At 37.0% G+C, this 13,612-nt stretch overlaps 1 protein-coding gene across 1 annotated transcript in view; it reads right to left on the bottom strand.

Moving 5' to 3' along the window:
* The window catches only part of Trat1 (T cell receptor associated transmembrane adaptor 1), a 36,882-nt gene that overhangs the window by 4,261 nt on the left and 19,009 nt on the right, over positions 1 to 13,612 (bottom strand). The window contains exons 4-5 of the mRNA XM_076867027.1: positions 3,577 to 3,638; positions 731 to 819 (exon numbers count right to left, since the gene is read on the bottom strand). Coding sequence (XP_076723142.1) covers positions 731 to 819; positions 3,577 to 3,638 — 151 coding nt within the window. The remainder of the gene's footprint in view (positions 1 to 730; positions 820 to 3,576; positions 3,639 to 13,612) is intronic.

Raw genomic sequence — 13,612 nt, forward strand, 5'->3', positions numbered from 1 at the left:
TGGCAGGAAAAGGAGAAACTATATATTTTTCCTGAGTTTTTGTTTCTGCTTAAGTTTCTGTCCTGCCTGTCCACACAAACTGTGTGTATATTTCACAATTTCATGTCATAAGAGTACAGTCAGAGGGCTGGGGATGTAGCTCAGTTGGTAGAGTGCTTGCCTCCCATGCACAAGGCCCTGGGTTCAATCCCTGGCACCACACACACACACACACACACACACACACACACACAAAGTAAAGTCAGAGAATTATATTACAATGTACACTCGATTGCCTTTTAAAATAGAGGTATGCTGTTTCATATCCAGCTAAGTTATACTATAGCTTATGTTATTCTCTCTCTTTCTCATGGATTTCTGAGGTCTGGTTCTTGTGAGTTTGTATGAATGTCAGCTTTTACATTTATCTTTGTGCTGCACATGAACTTTTTATTCTGAAAGGAAAATCTTAATGCATTCTTTAGGAATAATCCAGTTTTCACCTTCAAATCTTGCCTTTGTATCTATACATAAGTTTGACTCTTTGAGTGTGCTTCAGATTTTGTTTACTTGCCTCTGATTGCTCTGTAGAGCTCAGGTCCCAGAACTTGATATTTGATTCATGCTACAAAATTGCCAGCAGGCTACTTCCAGTGCATATCAGAATGCAATGCTTTTATGCTCTTGAAACATGCCCATGTGCTTTGACTTAGACTGAACTTGGTTTTTGGTACAGAAAAACAAAACTCACGTGTGCAGATGGAGCGGCTTCTTGCATATTATTTACAGGTCTCTCTGGTCGGGCTTTCATTTGTTCATAGCAATTTTCATCCATTTCTTCTTGAGAGTTGAAAAGATTGTGATGTACAACGGAAAAGAAGTAAAGAATGTGAGCACAAATAAAAACACACTATTCAGGAGAACATCATGCTAAATGAAATAAACCAGACTCAGAAAAGCAAAGATCAAATTTTTCTCTCATATGCAGAGGTAAGAATAAAGTAAGTGGAAAAGATGGGGAGTTTGGATATCATAAAGATAAAGGGAAAATCAGTGAAGTGGAAGAAGGAGATTGATAGGGAGGAAGGAGGGACAGGAAAGGGGAGAAAATGCAAAATGAATTTGACAAAATTATATTATGTATAATTATATCACAGTGAATTCTACCTTTGTGTATACCTATAAAGCTTCCATTAAAAATAAATAAATAAATGAAAGGAAAACCAGTAGAGTCAAGAAAGGGGAAACAGAGGAGGGGAGAGAAAGGGGCGGGGGGCACCAGGGACTGAAATGGAGAAAATTAAATTTCATGCATGTATGATTTTGTTAAAATGAACCCAACTATTATGTATAACTATAATGCACTAGAGAAAGAAAAAAATACATGACCAAAAAAAACATTCAAATGTAAATGAGAAACCCCAAAGAATCACTTAACAATCTTTTTGGTGGAATTGCAAAGAGGTTAAGGAAACACAAACTGCTACCTGCAGGTCAGATAGTGAAGTCTTTTTCTTTTCTTGTTATTTACTTATTTTTATTTATATATATATTTTTTTGTACTAGGGATTGAACCTAGGGATGCTTAACCACTGAACCATATCCCCTGCCTTTCTTTATTTTTTATTTTTTGAGACAGGGTCTCACTAAGTTGCTCAGGGCCTTGCCAAGTTGCTGACACTGGCTTTAAACTTGTGATCCTCCTGCCTCAGCCTCCAAAGCTGCTGGGATGACACGTGTTCACCACCATGCCAGGGTGACAGTGAAGTCTTTTGCTGCACAGCATTAATAATGAGACAAAAAGAAGTCCCTGGGATAAAAAATGTTTACCATTATAGGATATGACAGTCTCATCTTAAGCTACCATTTAGATGTTATAAAGACCCCATGTGTAAAGGATTACCTGTATTCCTTGTTACTTAGATATGATTGCAAATGATACATGATAGCATAAAATACAAGTTTATGTATATATAATATATATATACACACACACACATATATATATATTAGTAATTACAATTTTATAATTCTACAAGTAAGAATTTTTATTCATAGTCATCAATCAAACATTCTGATTTTGAAAAGAAGCCTTACATTAAGATTTTTATCTCAATAGTCAGTGACAAGATAGCACAGGCACAACCTAAAGGTCCGAGTCTATACAATGCTGTTCCTATATATTTGGGACTTTTGTTCAGTGTCTAAAAGCCAGCAGACTTGTACTTATTTCATCCTATGAGGATGAGTTTTTTGAATCAATCCATATCTTTCTTCTTCCAAATATGTCACTATACCCCTACTTAGGATGCACAGTTACCTAACAGAAATATGGACTGCACCAGTTTGCCCTCAGACTAAAAAGATACATTACTATTTTAAAAGATACCTAATAATCTTTCAACCCTTTCTGAAAAAGCAACACAGACAAATAGTCCAGGGTTCTCAAAACATAGTCGATAAAAAATCTGCATCAGAATCACCTGTTGTTAAATAGCAGGTTCATAAACCCAGTCCAGTACACACTTAACTCAGATTCTGGGGAAATGACACCTGAGCTCACTTGTGTATGGAAATTACAGGTATGGCCAATAGAATACATGAGAATTTAAATTCTCAAATATTACTAGTGGGCACAACAATTCTGCAAAGGGAGACAAGAGGGCAAATTATTTTTAAAAATGTATTTCGGAGAAACAGTTTCTGATTCCTTATAGTTCAATCTTAGAGGACACTTTGCAATTAAAGATATAATTAAGAAAATTCTTGGATCTGATAAAAACCTCACATTTCTAATTTTTGGAGGATTACATATTGTTTTGAATATAATATTCAGCTACATCTAGTACATTACAGGAAATCTCTGTGTTTGGTCCTTAGAGATGAACAGGAGTTATAACCCCAAGTCTTTTCTCTTGAATTGAGTGGAGATGGATAGGGAAAGAGCAGTAGCTTTTCTCACCAGTTCTGAGACTAGACCAAGGCTTTCTATTTCAAAGAATCTAGGGTGCTTTGTTTTTTAGGTGGTTATTCAAGGAATAAGGGATGCTGGTAACTGAAGAGGACTTGTTATATAAGAACAAAAAATGTGTAAATCACCTAGTGATGATTTAGCTGTTCTTTCCCTATCTACCATTCATCCAGCCCCAGGTCTTCTATTTTAAAAGAAGCAGTTAGAACACAGGAATCCAGAGGAAGTATTTATTGTTCCATATTATTTACAGCAGATTTGCTTTTGTTTATAGAGCACAAAGCACTGTTTCTGTGAATCATTTTCTTTTCTAGAAATAACTTTATTTCATGAATTCTCTGTGTGCCAAAATGCATGGTAATAGGATCTTCCTGTATTCTCATTACTACTAGAGTGAAAGAAAGAGAATATAGAAAAGCAGGATGATGATTTACTCTTAGTATCAATGCAATTTTTAATGTACACCATTGGAAGCATATCCTAAATGATATACTAAATATATTTGAATTTATAGTTACTCCAAGGATTTTTTAAATGTGATTGTGTTTGAAAAATGAGTTTTGTCAAATTCTTTTTAGAATGATGTGGGTCTACTTATTGACAGGTTATGAAAGAATAAAGCTTACCTGGGATTATATTATCTAAATTACCGTAAATTGGTGTGTCTTCAATATAATATTCATCAACCCTATAACAAGGAAAAAATTACATGATTAAAGTACATTTTATGAATAATTCACTATTTACGTTCCTAACTTAGCCAAAGTCAGTACTGAGTTAAATACTACATGTTCTTATTCAGCCTCAACCAAGCAAGGTAGATGTGTTTATCTGTGAGTGAGCACATCCATGTATGAATGTATGCATGTAAATTTAAATAGTTGAGAATGGGACTTTCTTTTAGGGAATGATTATTTACTATTCATTGTGTGTCAGGTGCTACTTGAAGTGCATTTTATTTTTTGTTCATTTTATTCTCACAAAAAGTCCAAAAGATAAGACCTGTGTCCTTCCCATTTTACAGATAAGATACCCTAGGCACACAGAGGTTATAGAACTTGTTCAAGGTCATAAGTCTAATAAATAGAAGAGTTGATATTAGAACCTATCTGTACTAACTGTATAACCATACTGTCTAATGATATTCTTTCACCTTGAATATCACTCTTAACAGTCCCTTAAGATTATGTTTACTCAGTATGTATTGCAGACTAATTAAATTGGCAGCTGTAATAAAATGATTGATTAGCTATTGCATCTAGATGCTAGGTTAAATGTTTTACATACATCATGTTAAAAACCTATGGAAATTCTGCAAAGACAGTGTTATTATTCCCCACCTTATTGAAGAGAAGCCTGAGATTCAAATAAATGAATTTGTTTTCCTTAGTCCTATGTGTAATGTCATCAACAATGACCAATTATGAAAACATTCCACTATGCCAGTGCTCATGCAATCCTCAGGACAATCCTACAATATGCATATATTTACTTCTATTGTACATATAAGGAATTTGAAACTCATAGTGGGTAGTTACATTTCTCAAAGACACACAGTAACTGGCAGTGCTAGGATAGTAATGCAAATTTGATTCTAAAGCCTGTTCTCTGTCCACATCATGAGGAAGACTTGCAGAAGGTGGTACTACTAAACAGCTATAGGAAAACAGTCTAGGAAGCCATACCAGGACCATAGCTTTGTGCCCCTCTAGTAAAGAAAATTGACAAGAACACATGACTATTTGTTCTTGTTCCTTGATTAAGTTTCCTGCCAGCCTCATGTGAGTGATATTATTACAATAGACATCCTACTATTGTCATCAGACTGTCACTCTACCTATGACATCCTCCGATTGACAACACCCCTAGTAACCAGCTTTCACAATGGCAGGCTGGGAACAGAGGAACGTATCAGGTGGTGAAAGTGGCATTTCATAAAATAGTACTAAGCGCTTTAACTTGGAGATTACATGTCACTGAGAGCTGGAAGGAATTGCATCAAAAGAAAAAGGAACTCTTATCTTAAGGCCTGACACCTGCATTACTCCCCATGCTTCTAAAAGAAGACACAGTATGTATAAATTGTAAGTATCTTTAAAAAAATAACAGTTCAAAGAATGCCTGCGTGAAATGGTTTCACAGTCCAGGTGCTAGCATGTCTTTCACTTAGCTTATAACAGAGGAACTCATCTGTAACCTTTCTTTCCAGCCAGTAATTCAACACAGCTTAATATTAGGATACAGAGTGGTCTCTGCTCAGGTTTTTCAAATTTTTAATAAGATGACCCATCCATTTTCCTAGCCCATATAGATAGCAGACACAACCTGCAAATGATAAATCATGTCCAAAAAATGAATATTGTTTCATTCCCTATGAATGAAAATAAGATGTGATTTATAATGCGGTGCCCTATGTCTACAGGCAGGTCTCAAATGATTAATCATCTCAAATACACTATTATTCAGGAGCAGTGCCTAACGAACAAATTTTAAAAATGTATTTTTACTTAGAAATGCCAACTAACTCCAGCTTATTGCAGACATGTAATAAACTTCAACATGTGTTTGGCAGTATTTTATGTGGCAGATTACAGTAATTACTTTTTAAAATAAATTAATATATCATCCCATAGAGGAGAGGCTAGTGTACCTCTGTCTGAGTTTGGGACTCTCCATTTTTCTGAGAATGACTCAAGTGGCCATTTCACCAATAAATACATTTACTCGCACACGTAAATTTAAAGATGAATTAATTATATCTTTTACTGTAGCCCAAATTTTGTGTTTTAACAGATTTTTCTCTTTATCTTGTTTTTTAAATTCTTATTTTTAATTTTGTTGTGAAATATCTTTTAATTAGTCAAATACTTTATGATCTATGGGGATTTAAATAGTTTATTCAATTTTTTTTTAAAAAGATCATTACTTCTTTCTAAACGCCCTTGGGCTTCAATTCCTTAAGTTTCAACTGTCTTATTTATAAATCAAGATTATTATACTAGTTGATCTCTATTCTTTTCAGTTCCCAAATTCTATTATATAAATATAGGCTTCCAAAATCCAAATAAAAATTAAAGACAATTCTACAAAACTAAATAAAATTGGGGCTGGGGATATAGCTCAGTTGGTAGAGTGCTTGCATGCATAAGGCCCTGGGTTCAATCCTCAGCACCACACACACACACAAAAAAAAAAAAAAAAAAAACCTAAGTAAAATTGTTTTAAAGAACTGAGAAATTGTCAAATTGAGGAAAAAGCAAGCTTCAGAATCTATCAGAAATTTTGGCAAATGTCAACTTGATTTTCTTGACAGACATTTCTTTGAATAGGCAGAGTTATAAGTTTGGGTTCTATTGGCATATGTTATTGGAAGCCTTGGAGTATGAAATCATTTATGGAATGAGTATGGGTAGGGAAGACATTTACTAGAGGAGTTCGGGAATGTTCTGTTATTTAAGGTCCAGGAACCATAAAAGAAAAAGGAGCTGCCAGAAAGAGAAGAGGAAAATCCAGAGGGCATAGGGTATAATGGCTCAAAATCTAGAAAAGCAAATGTTTCAAGAGAATGTTAGAGTGCCAGATGCTCCTGAGGGATCCAGTAAGATGAGATTTGTTAACAGTGGAATTCATTGATGTCCTTTGACAGGGGCTGTAGATTAGAGAGGTCCAAAGATTGAATAGAGTAAATTCAAGACAGAAGAGGAAAAGAGGAGGAGGAACTAGAAAAATGTGTACAGAATGGAGATGGAAACTTCAAGGTTTATGTAAATGGTACCAACCAATGGAGAGGTATCTGTGGGACAATCTAGTATAGAGGGAGCATTTTCTGTTTGTCTTAAGGTATGGACAATACAATCATTTCTATATTGAGGGGAATGATACAAGAGGGAAAGAAAAAATATTGATGCAGGAGAGAAAAGGAGTTTAGAGTGATGTGTTCCTGAGCACGTGACTACTGAAGTTTTGTTTTCCCTGGCCGGAACTGTGCCATGGGTATGTGCATCTTGAATTTAGAGTAAAAGGGCACCAGTGATGAAATCCTGATCCAGGAGAACAGTGTCAACTGCAGCAATGTTTTGTGTTGGCTGGAGGTTGAGAAGTGAATCCCCTGTGAAGAGACCACTGGACTCTCAGCCTCCATATCTAATATCAAGTTTTCATTCTCTTGATTAGGATTCAAGTTCCTCTCCAAAATGGCTGATTCTTTGGAAGTCTTTTAAACAACAACAAAAAAGAGCTTGCTAGTGCATTAGGATACTTAGAAAAGAAGGGAGATCTGTGGGGAAAGCAGACTAAAAAGAACTACCAGAATGAATTCTTATAAAGAGACCCTGGAGCAGTGATACGGAGCTGGGCATGGCAAAGGGACAAGGCAGAATAATATTTTTTAGAGCACATAAGGACTTCTTAGGGATTTCCAAAAATACTTATAAAGGGGGGGATCCAAGATGGCAGGCCAGAGGGAGGCGGCATTCTGTGTTGCTCCGTGACCTGGGTCTCAACTAGTGGGAATACTGCTTCTCTGAGAGTGATTGAGGACCCCTCAACAGCTGCTCCCTCTCAGGAACTACAGCCCCAGTGCCCACGTGGGGCTCCAGACTCCAGTCTACTCGCCCATGTAGGTCTTGCGGGTGCCTTAGCTGGACCACTAGCATCAGCACCAGTGCAAAATTCCCAGATGCCGCTCCCATGCAGGACACTTGGCCACTCCCACGCACAGGAACTCCAGCTGCCACTCCCACGTGGACTCCCATCTACCAACATGGGGCTCCCCTCATCACCTCCATATTGGGACTTGGCAGCTACTGCCATAGTCCCCTATGCACATGGTAGACTGTCTGCACCTGCGGACATCGCCAAGGCTCTGAAGACAGCCAACAGCCACAACTCTGCATGCCACAGAGCCCATCTCTGAACAGGTCGCACAATGCCATCAAGCTGCTCCCACCCACCTGACCTGACACCCCTTTGCTGAAAGCAGCTGCCTCCATCTCGGGTCGCCAACATTTCCATCTTTAATTGGGGCAACGGGATAGCCAGGTACCCATAGTTTCTAACACCTCCCTCTCCCCAGCAGCTGCTAACCTGGCACCGTGACTGCCCAGTACAAAACAGCTGTCCACAAAGGATGCACAGCTGTCAAAGGGCAATACACCAGACCTCCAGAGAGCAAGGTCCCTTATTAGGAAGAAGAAAGGAGAGGGTGAATGAGACACATTTTAGAGATTAACATAGAGACCAGGAACTGTGAGGTCTACAGGCAAGATGAGGAGATAAGACCAGGCACCCACATCACAAAAGCGGGCCCCAAAGGAGATCCTTGAGGTGCAGTCTCCCATCGGTACCTGTGAGTGCCATACCCCACCTCCAGGTGCCCTGCACCCCCCAAGTCAACCCTCACACCCTGGTAACCACCATTCTGAGGGTGGAGATATCAGCTAAGAACCGACAACTCCACCTATTAGATGAGAAGCGAAGCTAAAAAGATGCAGATCACCAACCAAAACAATCCGTGTTTTTTCCTTCGAGTTTTTATTTGTTTCCTTCTCCCTCTCTATTCTTCTGTCCTCACATCCCCAACATATGTGAAACCAAGTACTGTGCAAAGCAACTCTTAGCAAATACAAAAAAGTAGAGAGATATCCTGCATTCCATCAGATCCTAATGGAATAAAATTAGAAATCAATGATAAAATTTAAAAAAATTACTCCAATACATGGAGATTAAATAATATGCTACTGAATGAACAATGAGTTGCAGAAGACATCAAGGAGGAGATTTAAAAAATTTTAGAGGTGAATGAGAACACAGATACAACATATCGAAATCTCTGGGACAATATGAAAGCAGTTCTAAAAGGAAAGTTCATTGCATGGAATTCATTCCTTAAAAGAAGAAAAAGCCAACAAATAAATGACCTAACATTACATCTCAAAGCCCTAGAAAAAGAAGAACAAAACAACACCAAAATTAGTAGAAGACAGGAAATATTAAAATCAGAGCTGAAATCAATGAAATTGAAACAAGAAATAATTGAAAAAAGTGTTTCTTTGAAAAAATAAAATAAAATTCATAAATCCTTAGTTGTGCTAATGAAGAGAAGAAAGGAGAAAACTCAAACTGCTAACATACATGAAGAAAAAGTAAATATCACAACAGACACTACAAAAGTACAGAAGATAATTAGAAATTATTTTGAAAACTTGTACTCCAATAAAATAGAAAATATCAAAGGCATTGACAAATTTTTAGAGTCATATGATTTGCACAAATTGAATCATGATTTAAACAGATCAATTTCAAGCAATGAAATAGAAGATGCCATCAGAAACCTACCAACCAAGAAAAGCCCAGGACCAGATAGATACACAGCCAAGTTCTACAAAACCTTTAAAGAAGAACTAATACCAATACTCTTCAATTTATTCCAGGAAATAGAAAAAGAGGGAGGACTTCCATACACATTCTATGAGGCCAATATCACCCTGATTTCCAAGCAAGTTAAAGACATATCAAAAAAAAAAAAATCAGACCAATATCTCTAATGAACATAGATTCAAAAATTCTCAATAAAATTCTGGCAAATCAAATACAAAAACATATCAAAAAGATCATGCTCCACGATCAAGTGGGATTCATCTGAGGAATGCAAGGTTGGTTCAACATACAAAAATCAATAAATGTAATTTATCACATCAATAGACTTAAAGATAAGAATCATATGATCATCTCATTAGATGCATAAAAAGCATCTGACAAAATACAGCACCCTTTCATGTTCAAAAAACTAGGGATAACAGGAACATATCTCAACATTTAAAAGCTATCTATTCTAAGCCCCAGGCCAACATCATTCTAAATGGAGAAAAAAAATGAAGGCATTCCCTCTAAAAACTGGAACAAGACAGGGATGCCCTCTTTTGCCACTTCTATTTAACATAGTTTTTGAAACATTGACCAGAGCAATTAGATAGATGAAAGAAATTAAAGGGATACAGATAGGAAAAGAAGAACTCAAATTAGCACTATTTGCTGACAACAAGATTCTATACCTAGAAGACCCAAAAAAATTCCACCAGAAAACTTCTAGAACTAGTAAATGAATTCAGCAAAGTAGCAGGATACAAAATCAACACACATAAATCAAAGGCATTTCTGTATATCAGTGACAAAACCTCTGAAAGGGAAACAAGGAAAATTACCACATTTACAATAACCATTGGCATTCCTCATGGAAATAGAAAGAGCAGTCATGAAATTCACCTGGAAAAATAAGAGGCCCAGAATAGCTAAAGCAATCCTCAGCAAGAAGAGTGAAGCAGGTGGCATCACTATACCAGACCTTAAACTATACTACAGAGTAATAGTAACAAAAACAGCATGGTATTGGAATCAAAATAGACTTGTAGACCAATGGTACAGAACAGAGGACACAGAAACAAACCCACATAATTACAGTTATCTTATATTAAACAAAGGCACCAAAAACATACATTGGAGAAAAGATAGCCTCCTCAACAAATGGTGCTGGGAAATCCATAGGCAACAAAGTGAAATTAAGCCCCTATTTCTCACCATGCACAAAACTCAACTCAAAGTGGATCAAGGACCTAGGAATTAAACCAGAGACTCTGCATCTAATAGAAGAAAAAGTAGGCCTAAATCTTCATCTTGTCAGATTAGACCCTGACTTCCTTAATAAGACTCTTATAGTGCAAGAATTAAAGCCAAAAATAAATAAATAGGATGGATTCAAACTAAAAAGCTTCTTCTCAGCTAAAGAAATGATCAATGAGGTGCATAAAGAGCCTATGTTCGGGGAGCCAATTTTTACCGCATGCACTTCAGATAGAGCCCTAATCTCTAGGGTATATAAAGAACTCAAAAAATATGTGTAATATGAATTGTAATGCATTCTGCTGTCATATATAACAAATTCAAATTCTAAAAACATGGGAAAAAAAGAAATTTGCACCATTTTGCAAGAATAAGAATCATAAAGGTTTACTCTTGAAAAAAATCCTAAACAATTAAAATGTTTTTATACTATCTTCAGCTGGAAAACTTTTTATATCCTTTATCCACTTACTTTATGGGTTGATATATTATCATCAATTAAGTCATTTCTATCATCATAAAATGTCATCATTAGAACTGCAAAAAAAATACTTACGAAGGGGACTAGACTTATGCAGTTACATACAGGTAAGGCTGGGGTTATGGTTATTTGTACATTAAAGCAGGAGGCTGGAAAGCTCGGAGACACTTGAGCAGCAGTCAGAGAAGGGGCTCATTTGCACACCCCACTGGGAGTGTGTTATATCAGGAAAACACAATCCAGGAGTTCCACTGTCTTCAGCATTCTCAACCTTGAGAAAAGGTCAAGAAGACAATGGAGACTAGTTATATTTAGGGCACTAGTTATATTTGATGAGTGTATTTAGCACAGAGGGGAAATTAAAAGGGTCCCAACCTGCAGAGCTCTAACCATCCAGGAAATAGCCCTAAGGTTGAAGAGTAGCTGAGCAGAGATGTTTTGTAATGCTGGTGGGAACATGTCCCAAGCTTTCTGAGAGAAACTGAAAACTGAGGAGTCATGATAAACTTGAAGTAATTGTAATCCAGGACTGCTTTCCTAGAGTAGGCTGAACAAGCTTCAAATGGGTATGAGTAGTCTTAGATTTTAATTCTCATCCAATAAAGTAGCACCTTTTTTTTTTTTTCAACTAACCTCTGTAAAATTCACCAATGCTTATTTTCCCAACACTACAAAACTACCACTGAGAGAATTTGATTAAAATTCAGAGTAGTCTGGATCCTAGACCCATGGTATTCCCACTACACTAACTTTCTTACACAAATAAAAAGCCAAGAATTGTGTAGAATTACAGTTTAAATGAAAAACAAAGTGGCCCCAGGGTAAATACCAGAAAGTGAGTATTTGACTTTCTGTTAGATTTAGGCTGTTCTTAAATTGATCATGTTTCTGACCTACAAGTACAGGAAGAGCAGGGATTTGGGGAAGCAGGACAATGAAGGTGAAAGAAGAAAAACTTTTCCCCTTTTGGCCTAGCTTCCCACCTAGACAGATGCTGTTGGGGGCAGGGAAGAAGCATAATGGAAAACCCAGTGTGATGGAAGCTAACTACCTTCTTTATTGCTATAAGCCACTTTGGAACTGAAAAGGCATAACTAATTCTAGATTTACCTTTAAAAGATAGTCTTGTTTCCATTTACTCTTTTTTAACATGTTTGATTTTAGTGGCTGTAGATTTTTTTTTTCCTGGAGCTTTAAAGCTCCCATACAAAAGTGATTTTGTTTTCAAACTACATAATCAAGAGAAGTTATGAAGTTTATACCTGGACGCTGTGAATTAGCATGCTTTTCTATAGATAACTTCTGCATTGCATATTCAGATTTTCCCTAAGTGGAGATTTATTACACAAGACAAGAGATGATTGAATCCTTGAAGGAAGGATCTGTGTCTTTTCATCTTTGTATTTCTATTGTTGCAAGACAGTTCTCCAGGTGGCCTTGAAACAATCAAGTTCTCTTCCTCTGTCATTTGTAATTCTCAAGAACAAGTAAAAATGTTCTAAACAACAACCTCCAGGGATGAAGAGTAACTGGCTTCAGCAGAACAGACTCTGGTCCCCCATAGAAACAAGAGGTCCTTCATCATTAGCCCACCACAGCATTTTGCTCCAAGGTATAAAACCCAATGTGGAGCCAGCTCAGGAGGCTAAGGCAGGAGGATCTTATTCAAACCCAGCCTCAGCAATTTAGCAAGGCCCTACGCAACTCAGTGAGACCTGTCTCTAAAGGAAAAAATAAATAAATAATTTAAAAAGGGCTGGAGATGTGACTCAGTGGTTAAGTGCCCCTGGGTTCAATCCCTGGTACCAAAAATAACAAGGTGGGCTGCTTTCTGAGGTCTCTTAATTCCAGTGCAAGGGAGTCACATACAAATGAGATAGTATTCCTGGACAATTTTCCTGAGCACTGAAAAACTAGCTCTCAATGAGTTCTAGGCTTTTGTTTTCCATTGCTTCATATCTGTATGTAATAGATCTTCTACATTTAGCTCATTATGTGTGTTGTGTGTCTTGTCACACAAGACACAAGCAAGTATAAACCATGCAGCCAAAGATGCAGCAGGCTGAAGTGATAGAACTATGGTTGCCATAGTGATGATCTTTGTTTTCCTCCAGGCAGTGTGGATTTTCCCTTGGGTTTGGTCATTAGTAAGCTGGTTTTGTAATTTTCTAAAACAGTACTTATTTGTTGGGTGAATATTTATGGACTGAATGAATGTTATAAAGAACCAAGCACTATGGGGCATGCCTGTAATCCCAGCTACTCAGAAGGCTGAAGCAGGAGGATCACAAATTTGAGGTCAGCCTGGGCATCTTAGTGAAATTCTGATTCAAAATAAAAAGTAAAAAAGCCTGGAAACATAGATCAGTGGTAATATAACCCTGAGTTCAATCCCCAGTACCACCACAAACAAACAATCAAAACCAGCTTCTTTTTCACATTTGCCCTGCAGCAAAGAGCCTGTTTGCATGGAGATGGGTATTTTATCAAATTTCCCTTCCAACTCCTCCCGTTCTAATTCAGAAGCCATTCTTTAGTTAAATGATCTAGTCATAGATTTCTGT

Source organism: Callospermophilus lateralis, chromosome 10 (assembly GCF_048772815.1).
Source record: "Callospermophilus lateralis isolate mCalLat2 chromosome 10, mCalLat2.hap1, whole genome shotgun sequence".
In the NCBI taxonomy this organism is placed as follows: domain Eukaryota; kingdom Metazoa; phylum Chordata; class Mammalia; order Rodentia; family Sciuridae; genus Callospermophilus; species Callospermophilus lateralis.